General features: G+C 46.6%; 1 protein-coding gene across 2 annotated transcripts in view; it reads left to right on the top strand.

Annotated features, from left to right (window-relative positions):
• MEI1 (meiotic double-stranded break formation protein 1) overlaps positions 1 to 24674 on the top strand; it is a 501764-nt gene that overhangs the window by 401445 nt on the left and 75645 nt on the right. For both annotated transcript variants that reach the window (XM_068254993.1, XM_068254992.1), the window contains one exon: positions 5307 to 5413. In XM_068254993.1, coding sequence (XP_068111094.1) covers positions 5307 to 5413 — 107 coding nt within the window. The remainder of the gene's footprint in view (positions 1 to 5306; positions 5414 to 24674) is intronic.

Here is a 24674-nt window from a genome sequence, read left to right as displayed (position 1 = left end):
TCGTCGATCACGTCCACTCATCCGCACAGCGTTCATGACGTCCGTCAGTCTGCTCCTCGTTGATCACGTCCGCACAGCGTTCATCACGTCCGTCAGTCGGCTCCTCGTCGATCACGTCCTCCTGTCCGTACAGTGTTGATCACGTCTGTCAGTCTGCTCCTCGTCGATCACGTTCACCCGTCTGCACAGCATTCATCACGTCCGTCAGTCTGCTCCTCGTCGATCACGTCCTCCTGTCCGCACAGCGTTCATCACATCCGTCAGTCTGCTCCTCCTCGATCACGTCCACCTGTCCGCACAGCGTTCTTCACATCCGTCAGTATGCTCCTCGTCGATCACGTCCACCTGTCCGCACAGCGTTCCTCACATCCATCAGTCTGCTCCTCGTCAATCATGTCCATCCATCCGCACAGCATTCATCACGTCCGTCAGTCTGCTCCTCGTCGATCACGTCCACCTGTCCGCACAGCGTTCATCACATCTGTCAGTCTGCTCCTCGTCAACCACGTCCACCCGTCCGCACAGCGTTCATCACGTCCGTCAGTCTGCTCCTCATCGATCACTTCCACCCGTCCGCACAGCATTCATCACGTCCGTCAGTCTGCTCCGCATCGATCACGTCCACCTGTCCTAACAGTGTTCATCACGTCCGTCAGTCTGCTCCTCATCGATCATATACACCCGTCCTCACAGCGTTCATCACATCCGTCAGTCTGCTCCTCGACGATCATGTCCACCCGTCCGCACAGTGTTCATCACGTCCGTCAGTCTGCTCCTCGTCAATCACTTCCACCTGTCCGCACAGCGTTCATCACGTCCGTCAGTCTGCTCCTCGTCGATCACGTCCACCTATCCTCATAGCATTCATCACGTCGTCAGTCTGCTCATCGATCATGTCCACCCGTCTGCACAGCGTCCATCACGTTCGTCAGTCTGCTCCTCGTCGGTCACGTCTACCTGTCCGCACAGCGTTCATCACGTCCGTCAGTCTGCTCCTTGTTGATCACGTCCACCAGTCCGCACAGCGTTGATCACGTCCGTCAGTATGCTCCTCGTCAATCACTTCCACCTGTCCGCACAGCGTTCATCACGTCCGTCAGTCTGCTCCTCGTCGATCACGTCCACCCGTCCGCACAGCGTTCATCACGTCCGTCAGTCTGCTCCTCATCGATCATGTCCACCCGTCTGCACAGCATCCATCACGTCCGTCAGTCTGCTCCTCAACGATCACGTCCACCTGTCCGCACAGCGTTCATCACGTCCGTCAGTCTGCTCCTCGACAATCCCTTCCACCCGTCTGCACAGCGTTCATCACGTCTGTCAGTCTGCTCCTCCTCAATCACGTCCACCTGTCCGCTCAGCGTTTATCACGTCCATCACTCTGCTCCTCGTCGATCACGTCCACCTGTCCTCACAGCATTCATCACGTCCGTCAGTCTGCTCCTCGTCGATCACGTCCACCCTGTTCGCTCGCTCAGCGTTCATCATACCCGTCAGTCTGCTCCTCGTCAAATCACGTCCACCCGTCCTCACAGCATTCATCACGTCCATCAGTCTGCTCCTCGTCGATCACGTCCACCCGTCCTCACAGCGTTCTTCACGTCCGTCAGTCTGCTCCTTGTCGATCACATCCACCCTGTCCGCTCAGCATTCATCACGTCTGTCAGTCTGCTCCTCGTCACTCACGTCCACCTTTCCTCACAGCGTTCATTATGTCCGTCAGTCTGCTCCTCGTCGATCACGTCCACCCGTCCACACAGCTTCCATCACGTCCGTCAGTCTGCTCCTCGTCGATCACATCCACCCATCAGCACAGCGTTCATCACGTCCGTCAGTCTGCTCCTCGTCGATCACGTCCACCTGTCCGCACAGCGTTCATCACGTCCGTCAGTCTGCTCCTCCTCGATCACTTCCACCCGTCCGTACAGCGTTCATCATGTCCATCAGTCTGCTCCTCGTCTATCACGTCTACCCATCTGCACAGCGTTCATCACGTCCGTTAGTCTGCTCCTCGTCAATCACTTCCACCCGTCCGCACAGCGTTCATCACGTCCGTCAGTCTGCTCCTCGTCAATCACTTCCACCTGTCCGCACAGCATTCATCACGTCCGTCAGTCTGCTCCTCGTCAATCACTTCCACCCGTCTGCACAGCGTTCACCACGTCCGTCAGTCTGCTCCTCGTCATTCACTTCCACCTGTCCGCACAGCGTTCATCACGTCCGTCAGTCTGCTCCTCGTTGATCACGTCCACCCGTCCGCACAGCGTTGATCACGTCCGTCAGTATGCTCCTCGTCAATCACTTCCACCTGTCCGCACAGCGTTCATCACGTCCGTCAGTCTGCTCCTCGTCGATCACGTCCACCCGTCCGCACAGCGTTCATCACGTCCGTCAGTCTGCTCCTCATCGATCATGTCCACCCGTCTGCACAGCGTCCATCACGTCCGTCAGTCTGCTCCTCGATGATCACGTCCACCTGTCCGCACAGCGTTCATCACGTCCGTCAGTCTGCTCCTCGACAATCCCTTCCACCCGTCTGCACAGCGTTCATCACGTCTGTCAGTCTGCTCCTCCTCAATCACGTCCACCTGTCCGCTCAGCGTTTATCACGTCCATCACTCTGCTCCTCGTCGATCACGTCCACCTGTCCTCACAGCATTCATCACGTCCGTCAGTCTGCTCCTCGTCGATCACGTCCACCTGTTCGCTCGCTCAGCGTTCATCATACCCGTCAGTCTGCTCCTCGTCAAATCACGTCCACCCGTCCTCACAGCATTCATCACGTCCATCAGTCTGCTCCTCGTCGATCACGTCCACCCGTCCTCACAGCGTTCTTCACGTCCGTCAGTCTGCTCCTTGTCGATCACATCCACCCTGTCCGCTCAGCATTCATCACGTCTGTCAGTCTGCTCCTCGTCGATCACGTCCACCTTTCCTCACAGCGTTCATTATGTCCGTCAGTCTGCTCCTCGTCGATCACGTCCACCCGTCCACACAGCTTCCATCACGTCCGTCAGTCTGCTCCTCGTCGATCACATCCACCCATCAGCACAGCGTTCATCACGTCCGTCAGTCTGCTCTTCGTCGATCACGTCCACCCGTCCGCACAGCGTTCATCACGTCCGTCAGTCTGCTCCTCCTCGATCACTTCCACCCGTCCGCACAGCGTTCATCATGTCCATCAGTCTGCTCCTCGTCTATCACGTCTACCCATCTGCACAGCGTTCATCACGTCCGTTAGTCTGCTCCTCGTCAATCACTTCCACCCGTCCGCACAGCGTTCATCACGTCCGTCAGTCTGCTCCTCGTCAATCACTTCCACCTGTCCGCACAGCATTCATCACGTCCGTCAGTCTGCTCCTCGTCAATCACTTCCACCCGTCTGCACAGCGTTCACCACGTCCGTCAGTCTGCTCCTCGTCATTCACTTCCACCTGTCCGCACAGCGTTCATCACGTTCGTCAGTCTGCTCCTCGTCAATCACTTCTACCCGTCTGCACAACGTTCATCACGTCCGTCAGTCTGCTCCTTGTTGATCACGTCCACCCATCCTCTCAGCGTTCATCACGTCCATCAGTCTGCTCCTCGTCTATCATGTCCACCCGTCCGCACAGTGTTGATCACGTCCGTCAGTCTGCTCCTCGTCAATCATGTCCACCCGTCCGCACAGCGTTCATCACGCCCGTCAGTCTGCTCCGCACAGTGTTGATCACGTCTGTCAGTCTGCTCCTCGTCGATCATGTCCACCCGTCCGCACAGCGTTCATCACGGCCGTCAGTCTGCTCCTAGTCGATCACGTCCACCTGTCCACACAGCGTTGATCATGTCCATCAGTCTGCTCCTCGTCAGTCACGTCCACCCGCCCGCACAGCATTAATCACGTCTGTCAGTCTGCTCCTCGTCGGTCACGTCCACCCGTCCGCACAGCATTCATCACGTCCGTCCTTCAGTGATAAACGCTGTGATCGACGAGGAGCAGACTGACGCATGTGATGAACGTTGTGAGGATGGGTGGACGTGATCGACGAGGAGCAGACTGACAGACGTGGTGAACGCTGTGCGGACTGGTGGACGTGATCGACGAGGAGCAGACTGACAGACATGATGAACGCTGTGCGGACTGGTGGACGTGATCGACGAGGAGCAGGCTGACGGACGTGATGAATGCTGTGCGGACTGGTGGACGTGATCGACGAGGAGCAGGCTGACGGACGTGATGAATGCTGTGAGGACGGATGGACGTGATCGACGAGGAGCAGGCTGACAGACGTGATGAATGCTGTGAGGACGGATGGACGTGATCGACGAGAAGCAGGCTGACAGACGTGATGAATGCTGTGAGGACGGATGGACGTGATCGACGAGAAGCAGGCTGACAGACGTGATGAACGCTGTGCGGACTGGTGGACGTGATCGACGAGGAGCAGGCTGACGGACGTGATGAATGCTGTGAGGACGGATGGACGTGATCGACGAGGAGCAGGCTGACAGACATGATGAATGCTGTGAGGACGGATGGACGTGATCGACGAGAAGCAGGCTGACAGACGTGATGAATGCTGTGAGGACGGATGGACGTGATCGACGAGAAGCAGGCTGACAGACGTGATGAATGCTGTGAGGACGGATGGACGTGATCGACGAGAAGCAGGCTGACAGACGTGATGAACGCTGTGCGGACTGGTGGACGTGATCGACGAGGAGCAGACTGACAGACGTGATGAACGCTGTGCGGACTGGTGGACGTGATCGACGAAGAGCAGACTGACAGACGTGATGAACGCTGTGAGGACAGATGGACGTGATCTAAGAGGAGCAGACTGACGGACGTGATGAACACTGTGCGGACTGGTGGACGTGATCGACGAGGAGCAGACTGACGGACGTCCACCTGTCCGCTTCTGCATCGGTCACTTCCGCCTGTCTGCTCTATAATAATTATTGAATCAGATGCTCGATCGACTGCCAAATGGTAGATGTATATCCACCTACACTTTGTACATGATGGCTTCTGCCGGGTGTACAGTATCTTACAACATGCATATATCACTTGGATGTCTAAGTAATAAAAAGTTATTGCTGTATCAATAGTGACAGCACAGCTGAAGCCTCAAAATAGGCAGGAATCTTAAGGGGTAAAGTTCCCAGAATGCAAAGTGTTTAAACTTACGTTTTCAGATTTTAGACACAAAATAAGACTGTGGGATCCCAGGAGAGTCCTATTTAGAGGAGAGACTATTCATCCAATTATTTTTCTTATTACTTTATTGATTTGCTTTACTGGTCTGCCATATTCTGTGTTTTAGATACTGAACGCAAAACTTGACACTGAGCCATGGAGGAAGTCAGAAGTCCAAGATCTTCTCCAGAAAGTGGAGGCCAATCAGAGGGAGCTTGTGTCTGGAACCATACTGTATCCTTCTATGTGATTTATACATCTCAATGGCCTCAATTCACTAAGATCATGCTGGAGATAATAAGGCAAGAGAAAACTTACCTCCACACAGTGAGAGAGTTATCTTATCTCTCCATTCCTTATGTTACCTCCTCTGTAGTTAATTTACCTCCTCTGTAGTTAATTTACCTCCTCTGTAGTTAATTTACCTCCTCTGTAGTTAAGTTACCTCTCCTGTAGTTAAGTTACCTCCTCTGTAGTTAATTTACCTCCTCTGTAGTTATTTTCACATGCAGCTAATTAACAGCCTGTCTTTAACTCTGGAGTTATTTTAAGGATTGGAGAGTTAATTTAAAGACAGAAGAGTTAACTTTAGGCTTGCCTGAGGTAAAATGTTTCCTGAATACTACATGCCTTATCACCATGGTAACTACTCTAGAAGAGTTATTAAAGACAGGAGATAAGTTTAGTGAATTGAGGCCAATGTGTGTATATGGATCCCGAGGCCATCATAGAGTATATGGAGATTCATCAATTCTCCAGGGCTCCCCCTACTGGAGGGACACACTACATATATCTCCTGGCTACATAATGGGGGGCGGGGCTAGACTGTGAGGCCATCATAGAGCATATGGAGATCCATCCATTCTCCAGGGCTCCCCCTACTGGAGGGACACAACATGCCAAGCACGAGAATTCGCATCATGGGTGTGCAGAAACTGTGTGATGCTATTTAATAGTATGCCATAACCCTAAAGCAGCAAACACAGCCAACTATGACCATTAAATAATAATTGCAGCAACAGTTACCCCAGACACCACAAAATAAACGCAATGGGCAACATGTCAGCACAAAATAAACGCATTGCGGGCAACATGTCAGCACAAAATAAACGCATTGCGGGCAACATGTCAGCACAAAATAAACGCACTGCTGGCAACATGTCAGTACAAAATAAACGCACTGCGGGCAAACATGTCAGCACAAAATAAACGCATTGCGGGCAACATGTCAGCACAAAATAAACGCATTGCGGGCAACATGTCAGCACAAAATAAACGCATTGCGGGCAAACATGTCAGTACAAAATAAACACACTGCGGGCAAACATGTCAGTACAAAATAAACGCACTGCGGGCAAACATGTCAGTACAAGATAAACGCACTGCGGGCAAACATGTCAGTACAAAATAAACACACTGCGGGCAAACATGTCAGTACAAGATAAACGCACTGCGGGCATACATGTCAGTACAAAATAAACGCAATGCGGGCAAACATGTCAGTACAAGATAAACGCACTGCGGGCAAACATGTCAGTACAAGATAAACGCACTGCGGGCAAACATGTCAGTACAAGATAAACGCACTGCGGGCAAACATGTCAGTACAAGATAAACTCACTGCGGGCAAACATGTCAGTACAAGATAAACGCACTGCGGGCAAACGTCAGTACAAGATAAACGCACTGCGGGCAAACATGTCAGTACAAGATAAACGCACTGCGGGCAAACATGTCAGTACAAGATAAACGCACTGCGGGCAAACATGTCAGTACAAGATAAACGCACTGCGGGCAAACATGTCAGTACAAGATAAACACACTGCGGGCAAACATGTCAGTACAAGATAAACGCAATGGGGGCAAACATGTCAGTACAAGATAAACGCACTGCGGGCAAACATGTCAGTACAAGATAAACGCACTGCGGGCAAACATGTCAGTACAAGATAAACGCACTGCGGGCAAACATGTCAGTACAAGATAAACGCACTGCGGGCATACATGTCAGTACAAGATAAACGCACTGCGGACAAACATGTCAGTACAAGATAAACGCACTGCGGGCAAACATGTCAGTACAAGATAAACGCAATGCGGGCATACATGTCAGTACAAGATAAACGCACTGCGGGCAAACATGTCAGTACAAGATAAACGCACTGCGGGCAAACATGTCAGTACAAGATAAACGCACTGCGGGCAAACATGTCAGTACAAGATAAACGCACTGCGGGCAAACATGTCAGTACAAGATAAACGCACTGCGGGCAAACATGTCAGTACAAGATAAACGCACTGCGGGCAAACATGTCAGTACAAGATAAACGCACCGCGGGCAAACATGTCAGTACAAGATAAATGCACTGCGGGCAAACATGTCAGTACAAGATAAACGCAATGGGGGCAAACATGTCAGTACAAGATAAACGCACTGCGGGCAAACATGTCAGTACAAGATAAACGCACTGCGGGCAAACATGTCAGTACAAGATAAACGCAATGCGGGCAAACATGTCAGTACAAGATAAACACACTGCGGGCAAACATGTCAGTACAAGATAAACGCACTGCGGGCAAACATGTCAGTACAAGATAAACGCAATGCGGGCATACATGTCAGTACAAGATAAACGCAATGCAGGCAAACATGTCAGTACAAGATAAACGCACTGCGGACAAACATGTCAGTACAAGATAAACGCACTGCGGGCAAACATGTCAGTACAAGATAAACGCAATGCGGGCATACATGTCAGTACAAGATAAACGCACTGCGGGCAAACATGTCAGTACAAGATAAACGCACTGCGGGCAAACATGTCAGTACAAGATAAACGCACTGCGGGCAAACATGTCAGTACAAGATAAACGCACTGCGGGCAAACATGTCAGTACAAGATAAACGCACTGCGGGCAAACATGTCAGTACAAGATAAACGCACTGCGGACAAACATGTCAGTACAAGATAAACGCACTGCGGGCAAACATGTCAGTACAAGATAAACGCAATGCGGGCATACATGTCAGTACAAGATAAACGCACTGCGGGCAAACATGTCAGTACAAGATAAACGCAATGCGGGCAAACATGTCAGTACAAAATAAACGCAATGGGGGCAAACATGTCAGTACAAGATAAACGCATTGCGGGCAACATGTCAGCACAAAATAAACGCACTGCGGGCAACATGTCAGTACAAAATAAACGCAATGCGGGCAACATGTCAGTACAAAATAAACGCAATGCGAGCAACATGTCAGCACAAAATAAACGCATTGCGGGCAACATGTCAGTACAAAATAAACGCATTGCGGGCAACATGTCAGTACAAAATAAACGCAATGGGGGCAAACATGTCAGTACAAAATAAACGCATTGCGGGCAACATGTCAGTACAAAATAAACGCAATGGGGGCAAACATGTCAGTACAAAATATACGCATTGCGGGCAAACATGTCAGTACAAAATAAACGCAATGGGGGCAAACATGTCAGTACAAAATAAACGCACTGCGGGCAAACATGTCAGTACAAAATAAACGCAATGGGGGCAAACATGTCAGCACAAAATAAACGCAATGGGGGCAAACATGTCAGTACAAAATAAACACACTGCGGGCAAACATGTCAGTACAAAATAAACACACTGCGGGCAAACATGTCAGTACAAAATAAACGCAATGGGGGCAAACATGTCAGTAGAAAATAAACGCAATGCGGGCAAACATGTCAGTACAAAATAAACGCACTGCGGGCAAACATGTCAGTACAAAATAAACACACTGCGGGCAAACATGTCAGTACAAAATAAACGCAATGGGGCAAACATGTCAGTACAAAATAAACGCATTGCGGGCAACATGTCAGTACAAAATAAACACACTGCGGGCAAACATGTCAGTACAAGATAAACACACTGCGGGCAAACATGTCAGTACAAAATAAACGCATTGCGGGCAACATGTCAGCACAAAATAAACGCAATGGGGGCAAACATGTCAGTACAAAATAAACACACTGCGGGCAAACATGTCAGCACAAAATAAACGCATTGCGGGCAAACATGTCAGTACAAGATAAACGCAATGCGGGCAAACATGTCAGTACAAGATAAACGCACTGCGGGCAAACATGTCAGTACAAGATAAACGCACTGCGGGCAAACATGTCAGTACAAGATAAACGCACTGCGGGCAAACATGTCAGTACAAAATACACGCACTGCGGGCAAACATGTCAGTACAAGATAAACGCACTGCGGGCAAACATGTCAGTACAAGATAAACGCACTGCGGCCAAACATGTCAGTACAAGATAAACGCAATGCAGGCAAACATGTCAGTACAAGATAAACGCACTGCGGGCAAACATGTCAGTACAAGATAAACGCACTGCGGGCATACATGTCAGTACAAGATAAACTCACTGCGGGCAAACAAGTCAGTACAAGATAAACGCACTGCGGGCAAACATGTCAGTACAAGATAAACGCACTGCGGGCAAACATGTCAGTACAAAATACACGCAATGGGGGCAAACATGTCAGTACAAGATAAACGCACTGCGGGCAAACATGTCAGTACAAGATAAACGCACTGCGGCCAAACATGTCAGTACAAGATAAACGCACTGCGGGCAAACATGTCAGTACAAGATAAACGCAATGCGGGCAAACATGTCAGTACAAGATAAACGCAATGCGGGCAAACATGTCAGTACAAGATAAACGCAATGCGGGCAAACATGTCAGTACAAGATAAACGCACTGCGGGCAAACATGTCAGTACAAGATAAACGCAATGCGGGCAAACATGTCAGTACAAAATAAACGCAATGCGGGCAAACATGTCAGTACAAAATAAACGCACTGCGGGCAAACATGTCAGTACAAAATAAACACACTGCGGGCAAACATGTCAGTACAAGATAAACACACTGCGGGCAAACATGTCAGTACAAAATAAACGCATTGCGGGCAACATGTCAGCACAAAATAAACGCAATGGGGGCAAACATGTCAGTACAAAATAAACACACTGCGGGCAAACATGTCAGCACAAAATAAACGCATTGCGGGCAAACATGTCAGTACAAGATAAACGCACTGCGGGCAAACATGTCAGTACAAGATAAACGCACTGCGGGCAAACATGTCAGTATAAGATAAACGCACTGCGGGCATACATGTCAGTACAAAATACACGCAATGCGGCCAAACATGTCAGTACAAGATAAACGCACTGCGGGCAAACATGTCAGCACAAAATAAACGCATTGCGGGCAAACATGTCAGTACAAGATAAACGCACTGCGGGCAAACATGTCAGTACAAAATAAACGCACTGCGGGCAAACATGTCAGTACAAAATAAACGCACTGTGGGCAAACATGTCAGCACAAAATAAACGCACTGCGGGCAAACATGTCAGTACAAGATAAACGCACTGCGGGCAAACATGTCAGTACAAAATAAACACACTGCGGGCAAACATGTCAGTACAAGATAAACGCACTGCGGGCAAACATGTCAGTACAAAATAAACGCATTGCGGGCAAACATGTCAGTACAAAATAAACACACTGCGGGCAAACATGTCAGTACAAGATAAACGCACTGCGGGCATACATGTCAGTACAAAATAAACGCAATGCGGGCAAACATGTCAGTACAAGATAAACGCACTGCGGGCAAACATGTCAGTACAAGATAAACGCACTGCGGGCAAACATGTCAGTACAAGATAAACTCACTGCGGGCAAACATGTCAGTACAAGATAAACGCACTGCGGGCATACATGTCAGTACAAGATAAACGCACTGCGGGCAAACATGTCAGTACAAGATAAACGCACTGCGGGCAAACATGTCAGTACAAGATAAACGCACTGCGGGCAAACATGTCAGTACAAGATAAACGCACTGCGGGCAAACATGTCAGTACAAGATAAACGCACTGCGGGCAAACATGTCAGTACAAGATAAACGCACTGCGGGCAAACATGTCAGTACAAGATAAACGCACTGCGGGCATACATGTCAGTACAAGATAAACGCACTGCGGACAAACATGTCAGTACAAGATAAACGCAATGCGGGCATACATGTCAGTACAAGATAAACGCACTGCGGGCAAACATGTCAGTACAAGATAAACGCAATGCGGGCAAACATGTCACTACAAAATAAACGCAATGGGGGCAAACATGTCAGTACAAGATAAACGCATTGCGGGCAACATGTCAGCACAAAATAAACGCACTGCGGGCAACATGTCAGTACAAAATAAACGCAATGCGGGCAACATGTCAGTACAAAATAAACGCAATGCGGGCAACATGTCAGCACAAAATAAACGCATTGCGGGCAACATGTCAGTACAAAATAAACGCATTGCGGGCAACATGTCAGTACAAAATAAACGCAATGGGGGCAAACATGTCAGTACAAAATAAACGCATTGCGGGCAACATGTCAGTACAAAATAAACGCAATGGGGGCAAAGATGTCAGTACAAAATATACGCATTGCGGGCAAACATGTCAGTACAAAATAAACGCAATGGGGGCAAACATGTCAGCACAAAATAAACGCAATGGGGGCAAACATGTCAGTACAAAATAAACGCACTGCGGGCAAACATGTCAGTACAAAATAAACGCAATGGGGGCAAACATGTCAGCACAAAATAAACGCAATGGGGGCAAACATGTCAGTACAAAATAAACACACTGCGGGCAAACATGTCAGTACAAAATAAACACACTGCGGGCAAACATGTCAGTACAAAATAAACGCAATGGGGGCAAACATGTCAGTACAAAATAAACGCAATGCGGGCAAACATGTCAGTACAAAATAAACGCACTGCGGGCAAACATGTCAGTACAAAATAAACACACTGCGGGCAAACATGTCAGTACAAAATAAACGCAATGGGGCAAACATGTCAGTACAAAATAAACGCATTGCGGGCAACATGTCAGTACAAAATAAACACACTGCGGGCAAACATGTCAGTACAAGATAAACACACTGCGGGCAAACATGTCAGTACAAAATAAACGCAATGGGGCAAACATGTCAGTACAAAATAAACGCATTGCGGGCAACATGTCAGCACAAAATAAACGCAATGGGGGCAAACATGTCAGTACAAAATAAACACACTGCGGGCAAACATGTCAGCACAAAATAAACGCATTGCGGGGAAACATGTCAGTACAAGATAAACGCAATGCGGGCAAACATGTCAGTACAAGATAAACGCACTGCGGGCAAACATGTCAGTACAAGATAAACGCACTGCGGGCAAACATGTCAGTACAAGATAAACGCACTGCGGGCAAACATGTCAGTACAAAATACACGCACTGCGGGCAAACATGTCAGTACAAGATAAACGCACTGCGGGCAAACATGTCAGTACAAGATAAACGCACTGCGGCCAAACATGTCAGTACAAGATAAACGCAATGCAGGCAAACATGTCAGTACAAGATAAACGCACTGCGGGCAAACATGTCAGTACAAGATAAACGCACTGCGGGCATACATGTCAGTACAAGATAAACTCACTGCGGGCAAACATGTCAGTACAAGATAAACGCACTGCGGGCAAACATGTCAGTACAAGATAAACGCACTGCGGGCAAACATGTCAGTACAAAATACACGCAATGGGGGCAAACATGTCAGTACAAGATAAACGCACTGCGGGCAAACATGTCAGTACAAGATAAACGCACTGCGGCCAAACATGTCAGTACAAGATAAACGCACTGCGGGCAAACATGTCAGTACAAGATAAACGCAATGCGGGCAAACATGTCAGTACAAGATAAACGCAATGCGGGCAAACATGTCAGTACAAGATAAACGCAATGCGGGCAAACATGTCAGTACAAGATAAACGCACTGCGGGCAAACATGTCAGTACAAGATAAACGCAATGCGGGCAAACATGTCAGTACAAAATAAACGCAATGCGGGCAAACATGTCAGTACAAAATAAACGCACTGCGGGCAAACATGTCAGTACAAAATAAACACACTGCGGGCAAACATGTCAGTACAAAATAAACGCAATGGGGCAAACATGTCAGTACAAAATAAACGCATTGCGGGCAACATGTCAGTACAAAATAAACACACTGCGGGCAAACATGTCAGTACAAGATAAACACACTGCGGGCAAACATGTCAGTACAAAATAAACGCATTGCGGGCAACATGTCAGCACAAAATAAACGCAATGGGGGCAAACATGTCAGTACAAAATAAACACACTGCGGGCAAACATGTCAGCACAAAATAAACGCATTGCGGGCAAACATGTCAGTACAAGATAAACGCACTGCGGGCAAACATGTCAGTACAAGATAAACGCACTGCGGGCAAACATGTCAGTACAAGATAAACGCACTGCGGGCAACATGTCAGCACAAAATAAACGCATTGCGGGCAAACATGTCAGTACAAGATAAACGCACTGCGGGCAAACATGTCAGTACAAAATAAACGCACTGCGGGCAAACATGTCAGTACAAAATAAACGCACTGTGGGCAAACATGTCAGTACAAGATAAACGCACTGCGGGCAAACATGTCAGTACAAGATAAACGCAATGCGGGCAAACATGTCAGTACAAGATAAACGCACTGCGGGCAAACATGTCAGTACAAGATAAACGCACTGCGGGCAAACATGTCAGTACAAAATAAACGCACTGCGGGCAAACATGTCAGTACAAAATAAACGCAATGGGGCAAACATGTCAGTACAAGATAAACGCACTGCGGCCAAACATGTCAGTACAAGATAAACGCACTGCGGGCAAACATGTCAGTACAAGATAAACGCAATGGGGGCAAACATGTCAGTACAAGATAAACGCACTGCGGCCAAACATGTCAGTACAAGATAAACGCACTGCGGGCAAACATGTCAGTACAAGATAAACGCACTGCGGGCAACATGTCAGCACAAAATAAACGCATTGCGGGCAAACATGTCAGTACAAGATAAACGCACTGCGGGCAAACATGTCAGTACAAAATAAACGCACTGCGGGCAAACATGTCAGTACAAAATAAACGCACTGTGGGCAAACATGTCAGTACAAGATAAACGCACTGCGGGCAAACATGTCAGTACAAGATAAACGCAATGCGGGCAAACATGTCAGTACAAGATAAACGCACTGCGGGCAAACATGTCAGTACAAGATAAACGCACTGCGGGCAAACATGTCAGTACAAAATAAACGCACTGCGGGCAAACATGTCAGTACAAAATAAACGCAATGGGGCAAACATGTCAGTACAAGATAAACGCACTGCGGCCAAACATGTCAGTACAAGATAAACGCACTGCGGGCAAACATGTCAGTACAAGATAAACGCAATGGGGGCAAACATGTCAGTACAAGATAAACGCACTGCGGCCAAACATGTCAGTACAAAATAAACGCAATGGGGGCAAACATGTCAGTACAAAATAAACGCAATGGGGCAAACATGTCAGTACAAGATAAACGCACTGCGGCCAAACATGTCAGTACAAGATAAACGCACTGCGGGCAAACATGTCAGTACAAGATAAACGCAATGGGGGCAAACATGTCAGTACAAGATAAACGCACTGCGGGCAAACATGTCAGTACAAGAACGCACTGCGGGCAAACATGTCAGCACAAAATAAACGCACTGCGGGCAACATGTCAGCACAAAATAAACGCATTGCGGGCAACATGTCAGCACAAAATAAACACACTGCGGGCAAACATGTCAGTACAAGATAAACGCAATGTGAGAAACATGTCAGTACAAAATAAACACACTGCGGGCAACATGTCAGTACAAAATAAACACACTGCGGGCAAACATGTCAGTACAAAATAAACGCATTGCGGGCAACATGTCAGTACAAAATAAACACACTGCGGGCAAACATGTCAGCACAAAATAAACGCACTGCGGGCAAACATGTCAGTACAAAATAAACACACTGCGGGCAAACATGTCAGTACAAAATAAACGCATTGCGGGCAACATGTCAGTACAAAATAAACGCAATGGGGGCAAACATGTCAGCACAAGATAAACGCAATGTGAGAAACATGTCAGTACAAAATAAACACACTGCGGGCAACATGTCAGTACAAAATAAACACACTGCGGGCAAACATGTCAGTACAAAATAAACGCATTGCGGGCAACATGTCAGTACAAAATAAACACACTGCGGGCAACATGTCAGTACAAAATAAACGCACTGCGGGCAAACATGTCAGTACAAAATAAACACACTGCGGGCAAACATGTCAGTACAAAATAAACGCATTGCGGGCAACATGTCAGTACAAAATAAACGCAATGGGGGCAAACATGTCAGCACAAAATAAACGCATTGCGGGCAACATGTCAGCACAAAATAAACGCACTGTGGGCAACACGTCAGTACAAAATAAACGCAATGGGGGCAAACATGTCAGTACAAAATAAACACACTGCGGGCAAACATGTCAGTACAAAATAAACGCAATGGGGGCAAACATGTCAGTACAAAATAAACACACTGCGGGCAAACATGTCAGTACAAAATAAACGCATTGCGGGCAAACATGTCAGTACAAAATAAACGCATTGCGGGCAACATGTCAGCACAAAATAAACGCACTGTGGGCAACACGTCAGTACAAAATAAACACACTGCGGGCAAACATGTCAGCACAAAATAAACGCAATGGGGGCAAACATGTCAGTACAAAATAAACGCACTGCGGGCAAACATGTCAGTACAAAATAAACACACTGCGGGCAAACATGTCAGTACAAAATAAACACACTGCGGGCAAACATGTCAGTACAAAATAAACGCAATGGGGGCAAACATGTCAGTACAAAATAAACACACTGCGGGCAAACATGTCAGTACAAAATAAACACACTGCGGGCAAACATGTCAGTACAAAATAAACGCAATGGGGCAAACATGTCAGTACAAAATAAACGCACTGCGGGCAACATGTCAGCACAAAATAAACGCAATGGGGGCAAACATGTCAGTACAAAATAAACACACTGCGGGCAAACATGTCAGTACAAGATAAACGCATTGCGGGCAACATGTCAGCACAAAATAAACGCATTGCGGGCAAACATGTCAGTACAAGATAAACGCACTGCGGGCAACATGTCAGCACAAAATAAACGCATTGCGGGCAAACATGTCAGTACAAGATAAACGCACTGCGGGCAAACATGTCAGTACAAAATAAACGCACTGTGGGCAAACATGTCAGTACAAGATAAACGCACTGCGGGCAAACATGTCAGTACAAGATAAACGCAATGGGGGCAAACATGTCAGTACAAGATAAACGCACTGCGGGCAAACATGTCAGTACAAGATAAACGCAATGCGGGCAAACATGTCAGTACAAAATAAACGCAATGGGGGCAAACATGTCAGCACAAAATAAACGCATTGCGGGCAACATGTCAGCACAAAATAAACGCACTGTGGGCAAACATGTCAGTACAAGATAAACGCACTGCGGGCAACATGTCAGCACAAAATAAACGCATTGCGGGCAAACATGTCAGTACAAGATAAACGCACTGCGGGCAAACATGTCAGTACAAAATAAACGCACTGTGGGCAAACATGTCAGTTCAAGATAAACGCACTGCGGGCAAACATGTCAGTACAAGATAAACGCAATGGGGGCAAACATGTCAGTACAAGATAAACGCACTGCGGGCAAACATGTCAGTACAAGATAAACGCAATGCGGGCAAACATGTCAGTACAAAATAAACGCAATGCGGGCAAACATGTCAGTACAAAATAAACGCAATGGGGGCAAACATGTCAGCACAAAATAAACGCATTGCGGGCAACATGTCAGCACAAAATAAACGCAATGGGGGCAAACATGTCAGCACAAAATAAACGCAATGGGGGCAAACATGTCAGTACAAAATAAACGCACTGCGGGCAAACATGTCAGTACAAAATAAACACACTGCGGGCAAACATGTCAGTACAAAATAAACACACTGCGGGCAAACATGTCAGTACAAAATAAACGCAATGGGAGCAAACATATCAGTACAAGATAAACGCAATGGGGGCAAACATGTCAGTACAAGATAAACGCACTGCGGGCATACATGTCAGTACAAGATAAACGCACTGCAGGCAAACATGTCAGTACAAGATAAACGCAATGGGGCAAACATGTCAGTACAAAATAAACGCATTGCGGGCAACATGTCAGCACAAAATAAACGCAATGGGGGCAAACATGTCAGTACAAAATAAACACACTGCGGGCAAACATGTCAGCACAAAATAAACGCAATGGGGGCAAACATGTCAGTACAAAATAAACACACTGCGGGCAAACATGTCAGTACAAGATAAACGCAATGCGGGCAAACATGTCAGTACAAAATAAACGCACTGCGGGCAAACATGTCAGTACAAAATAAACACACTGCGGGCAAACATGTCAGTACAAAATAAACACACTGCGGGCAAACATGTCAGTACAAAATAAACGCAATGGGGGCAAACATGTCAGTACAAAATAAACACACTGCGGGCAAACATGTCAGTACAAAATAAACACACTGCGGGCAAACATGTCAGTACAAGATAAACGCACTGCGGGCAAACATGTCAGTACAAAATAAACACACTGCGGGCAAACATGTCAGTACAAAATAAACACACTGCGGGCAAACATGTCAGTACAAAATAAACGCAATGGGGGCAAACATGTCAGTACAAAATAAACACACTGCGGGCAAACATGTCAGTACAAAATAAACACACTGCGGGCAAACATGTCAGTACAAAATAAACGCATTGCGGGCAACATGTCAGCACAAAATAAACGCAATGGGGGCAAACATGTCAGTACAAAATAAACACACTGCGGGCAAACATGTCAGTACAAGATAAACGCAATGGGGGCAAACATGTCAGTACAAAATAAACACACTGCGGGCAAACATGTCAGTACAAGATAAACGCATTGCGGGCAACATGTCAGCACAAAATAAACGCATTGCGGGCAAACATGTCAGTACAAGATAAACGCACTGCGGGCAACATGTCAGCACAAAATAAACGCAATGCGGGCAACATGTCAGTACAAAATAAACGCACTGCGGGCAAACATTTCACCACAAAATAAACGCAATGCGGGCAAACATGTCAGCACAAAATAAACGCAGTGCGGGCAAACATGTCAGTACAAGATAAACGCACTGCGGGCAAACATGTCAGTACAAAATAAACGCACTGCGGGCAACATGTCAGTACAAAATAAACGCACTGCGGGCAAACATGTCAGTACAAGATAAACGCACTGCGGGCAAACATGTCAGTACAAAATAAACGCACTGCGGGCAACATGTCAGTACAAGATAAACGCATTGCGGGCAAACATGTCAGTACAAAATAAACGCACTGCGGGCAACATGTCAGTACAAGATAAACGCATTGCGGGCAAACATGTCAGTACAAGATAAACGCACTGCGGGCAAACATGTCAGTACAAAATAAACGCACTGCGGGCAACATGTCAGAACAAAATAAACGCACTGCGGGCAAACATGTCAGTACAAAATAAACGCACTGCGGGCAAACATGTCAGTACAAAATAAACGCATTGCGGGCAACATGTCAGAACAAAATAAACGCATTGCGGGCAAACATGTCAGTACAAGATAAACGCACTGCGGGCAAACATGTCAGTACAAGATAAACGCACTGCGGGCAAACATGTCAGTACAAAATAAACGCACTGCGGGCAAACATGTCAGTACAAGATAAACGCAATGGGGGCAAACATGTCAGTACAAGATAAACGCACTGCGGGCAAACATGTCAGTACAAGATAAACGCACTGCGGGCAAACATGTCAGTACAAGATAAACGCACTGCGGGCAAACATGTCAGTACAAGATAAACGCACTGCGGGCAAACATGTCAGTACAAGATAAACGCACTGCGGGCAAACATGTCAGTACAAGATAAACGCAATGCGGGCAAACATGTCAGTACAAGATAAACGCACTGCGGGCAAACATGTCAGTACAAGATAAACGCAATGCGGGCAAACATGTCAGTACAAAATAAACGCACTGCGGGCAAACATGTCAGTACAAAATAAACGCACTGCGGGCAAACATGTCAGTACAAAATAAACGCACTGCGGGAAAACATGTCAGTACAAAATAAACGCACTGCGGGCAAACATGTCAGTACAAAATAAACGCACTGCGGGCAAACATGTCCGTACAAAATAAACGCACTGCGGGCAAACATGTCAGTACAAAATAAACGCACTGCGGGCAAACATGTCAGTACAAGATAAACGCACTGCGGGCAAACATGTCAGTACAAGATAAACGCAATGCGGGCAAACATGTCAGTACAAGATAAACGCACTGCGGCCAAACATGTCAGTACAAGATAAACGCACGGCGGGCATGCATGTCAGTACAAGATAAACGCAATGCGGCCAAACATGTCAGTACAAAATAAACGCAATGCGGGCAAACATGTCAGTACAAGATAAACTCACTGCGGGCAAACATGTCAGTACAAGATAAACGCAATGCGGGCAAACATGTCAGTACAAAATAAACGCAATGCGGGCAAACATGTCAGTACAAAATAAACGCAATGGGGGCAAACATGTCAGTACAAAATAAATGCAATGGAGGCAAACATGTCAGTACAAGATAAACTCACTGCGGGCAAACATGTCAGTACAAGATAAACGCACTGCGGGCAAACATGTCAGTACAAGATAAACGCAATGCGGGCAAACATGTCAGTACAAAATAAACGCAATGCGGGCAAACATGTCAGTACAAAATAAACGCACTGCGGGCAAACATGTCAGTACAAAATAAACACACTGCGGGCAAACATGTCAGTACAAAATAAACGCAATGGGGCAAACATGTCAGTACAAAATAAACGCATTGCGGGCAACATGTCAGTACAAAATAAACACACTGCGGGCAAACATGTCAGTACAAGATAAACACACTGCGGGCAAACATGTCAGTACAAAATAAACGCATTGCGGGCAACATGTCAGCACAAAATAAACGCAATGGGGGCAAACATGTCAGTACAAAATAAACACACTGCGGGCAAACATGTCAGCACAAAATAAACGCATTGCGGGCAAACATGTCAGTACAAGATAAACGCACTGCGGGCAAACATGTCAGTACAAGATAAACGCACTGCGGGCAAACATGTCAGTACAAGATAAACGCACTGCGGGCAACATGTCAGCACAAAATAAACGCATTGCGGGCAAACATGTCAGTACAAGATAAACGCACTGCGGGCAAACATGTCAGTACAAAATAAACGCACTGCGGGCAAACATGTCAGTACAAAATAAACGCACTGTGGGCAAACATGTCAGTACAAGATAAACGCACTGCGGGCAAACATGTCAGTACAAGATAAACGCAATGCGGGCAAACATGTCAGTACAAGATAAACGCACTGCGGGCAAACATGTCAGTACAAGATAAACGCACTGCGGGCAAACATGTCAGTACAAAATAAACGCACTGCGGGCAAACATGTCAGTACAAAATAAACGCAATGGGGCAAACATGTCAGTACAAGATAAACGCACTGCGGCCAAACATGTCAGTACAAGATAAACGCACTGCGGGCAAACATGTCAGTACAAGATAAACGCAATGGGGGCAAACATGTCAGTACAAGATAAACGCACTGCGGCCAAACATGTCAGTACAAGATAAACGCACTGCGGGCAAACATGTCAGTACAAGATAAACGCACTGCGGGCAACATGTCAGCACAAAATAAACGCATTGCGGGCAAACATGTCAGTACAAGATAAACGCACTGCGGGCAAACATGTCAGTACAAAATAAACGCACTGCGGGCAAACATGTCAGTACAAAATAAACGCACTGTGGGCAAACATGTCAGTACAAGATAAACGCACTGCGGGCAAACATGTCAGTACAAGATAAACGCAATGCGGGCAAACATGTCAGTACAAGATAAACGCACTGCGGGCAAACATGTCAGTACAAGATAAACGCACTGCGGGCAAACATGTCAGTACAAAATAAACGCACTGCGGGCAAACATGTCAGTACAAAATAAACGCAATGGGGCAAACATGTCAGTACAAGATAAACGCACTGCGGCCAAACATGTCAGTACAAGATAAACGCACTGCGGGCAAACATGTCAGTACAAGATAAACGCAATGGGGGCAAACATGTCAGTACAAGATAAACGCACTGCGGCCAAACATGTCAGTACAAAATAAACGCAATGGGGGCAAACATGTCAGTACAAAATAAACGCAATGGGGCAAACATGTCAGTACAAGATAAACGCACTGCGGCCAAACATGTCAGTACAAGATAAACGCACTGCGGGCAAACATGTCAGTACAAGATAAACGCAATGGGGGCAAACATGTCAGTACAAGATAAACGCACTGCGGGCAAACATGTCAGTACAAGAACGCACTGCGGGCAAACATGTCAGCACAAAATAAACGCACTGCGGGCAACATGTCAGCACAAAATAAACGCATTGCGGGCAACATGTCAGCACAAAATAAACACACTGCGGGCAAACATGTCAGTACAAGATAAACGCAATGTGAGAAACATGTCAGTACAAAATAAACACACTGCGGGCAACATGTCAGTACAAAATAAACACACTGCGGGCAAACATGTCAGTACAAAATAAACGCATTGCGGGCAACATGTCAGTACAAAATAAACACACTGCGGGCAAACATGTCAGCACAAAATAAACGCACTGCGGGCAAACATGTCAGTACAAAATAAACACACTGCGGGCAAACATGTCAGTACAAAATAAACGCATTGCGGGCAACATGTCAGTACAAAATAAACGCAATGGGGGCAAACATGTCAGCACAAGATAAACGCAATGTGAGAAACATGTCAGTACAAAATAAACACACTGCAGGCAACATGTCAGTACAAAATAAACACACTGCGGGCAAACATGTCAGTACAAAATAAACGCATTGCGGGCAACATGTCAGTACAAAATAAACACACTGCGGGCAACATGTCAGTACAAAATAAACGCACTGCGGGCAAACATGTCAGTACAAAATAAACACACTGCGGGCAAACATGTCAGTACAAAATAAACGCATTGCGGGCAACATGTCAGTACAAAATAAACGCAATGGGGGCAAACATGTCAGCACAAAATAAACGCATTGCGGGCAACATGTCAGCACAAAATAAACGCACTGTGGGCAACACGTCAGTACAAAATAAACGCAATGGGGGCAAACATGTCAGTACAAAATAAACACACTGCGGGCAAACATGTCAGTACAAAATAAACGCAATGGGGGCAAACATGTCAGTACAAAATAAACACACTGCGGGCAAACATGTCAGTACAAAATAAACGCATTGCGGGCAAACATGTCAGTACAAAATAAACGCATTGCGGGCAACATGTCAGCACAAAATAAACGCACTGTGGGCAACACGTCAGTACAAAATAAACACACTGCGGGCAAACATGTCAGCACAAAATAAACGCAATGGGGGCAAACATGTCAGTACAAAATAAACGCACTGCGGGCAAACATGTCAGTACAAAATAAACACACTGCGGGCAAACATGTCAGTACAAAATAAACACACTGCGGGCAAACATGTCAGTACAAAATAAACGCAATGGGGGCAAACATGTCAGTACAAAATAAACACACTGCGGGCAAACATGTCAGTACAAAATAAACACACTGCGGGCAAACATGTCAGTACAAAATAAACGCAATGGGGCAAACATGTCAGTACAAAATAAACGCACTGCGGGCAACATGTCAGCACAAAATAAACGCAATGGGGGCAAACATGTCAGTACAAAATAAACACACTGCGGGCAAACATGTCAGTACAAGATAAACGCATTGCGGGCAACATGTCAGCACAAAATAAACGCATTGCGGGCAAACATGTCAGTACAAGATAAACGCACTGCGGGCAACATGTCAGCACAAAATAAACGCATTGCGGGCAAACATGTCAGTACAAGATAAACGCACTGCGGGCAAACATGTCAGTACAAAATAAACGCACTGTGGGCAAACATGTCAGTACAAGATAAACGCACTGCGGGCAAACATGTCAGTACAAGATAAACGCAATGGGGGCAAACATGTCAGTACAAGATAAACGCACTGCGGGCAAACATGTCAGTACAAGATAAACGCAATGCGGGCAAACATGTCAGTACAAAATAAACGCAATGGGGGCAAACATGTCAGCACAAAATAAACGCATTGCGGGCAACATGTCAGCACAAAATAAACGCACTGTGGGCAAACATGTCAGTACAAGATAAACGCACTGCGGGCAACATGTCAGCACAAAATAAACGCATTGCGGGCAAACATGTCAGTACAAGATAAACGCACTGCGGGCAAACATGTCAGTACAAAATAAACGCACTGTGGGCAAACATGTCAGTTCAAGATAAACGCACTGCGGGCAAACATGTCAGTACAAGATAAACGCAATGGGGGCAAACATGTCAGTACAAGATAAACGCACTGCGGGCAAACATGTCAGTACAAGATAAACGCAATGCGGGCAAACATGTCAGTACAAAATAAACGCAATGCGGGCAAACATGTCAGTACAAAATAAACGCAATGGGGGCAAACATGTCAGCACAAAATAAACGCATTGCGGGCAACATGTCAGCACAAAATAAACGCAATGGGGGCAAACATGTCAGCACAAAATAAACGCAATGGGGGCAAACATGTCAGTACAAAATAAACGCACTGCGGGCAAACATGTCAGTACAAAATAAACACACTGCGGGCAAACATGTCAGTACAAAATAAACACACTGCGGGCAAACATGTCAGTACAAAATAAACGCAATGGGAGCAAACATATCAGTACAAGATAAACGCAATGGGGGCAAACATGTCAGTACAAGATAAACGCACTGCGGGCATACATGTCAGTACAAGATAAACGCACTGCAGGCAAACATGTCAGTACAAGATAAACGCAATGGGGCAAACATGTCAGTACAAAATAAACGCATTGCGGGCAACATGTCAGCACAAAATAAACGCAATGGGGGCAAACATGTCAGTACAAAATAAACACACTGCGGGCAAACATGTCAGCACAAAATAAACGCAATGGGGGCAAACATGTCAGTACAAAATAAACACACTGCGGGCAAACATGTCAGTACAAGATAAACGCAATGCGGGCAAACATGTCAGTACAAAATAAACGCACTGCGGGCAAACATGTCAGTACAAAATAAACACACTGCGGGCAAACATGTCAGTACAAAATAAACACACTGCGGGCAAACATGTCAGTACAAAATAAACGCAATGGGGGCAAACATGTCAGTACAAAA

This window comes from Hyperolius riggenbachi, chromosome 9 (assembly GCF_040937935.1).
Source record: "Hyperolius riggenbachi isolate aHypRig1 chromosome 9, aHypRig1.pri, whole genome shotgun sequence".
Classification (NCBI taxonomy): domain Eukaryota; kingdom Metazoa; phylum Chordata; class Amphibia; order Anura; family Hyperoliidae; genus Hyperolius; species Hyperolius riggenbachi.
This window is presented reverse-complemented; position numbering and strand designations above follow the sequence as displayed.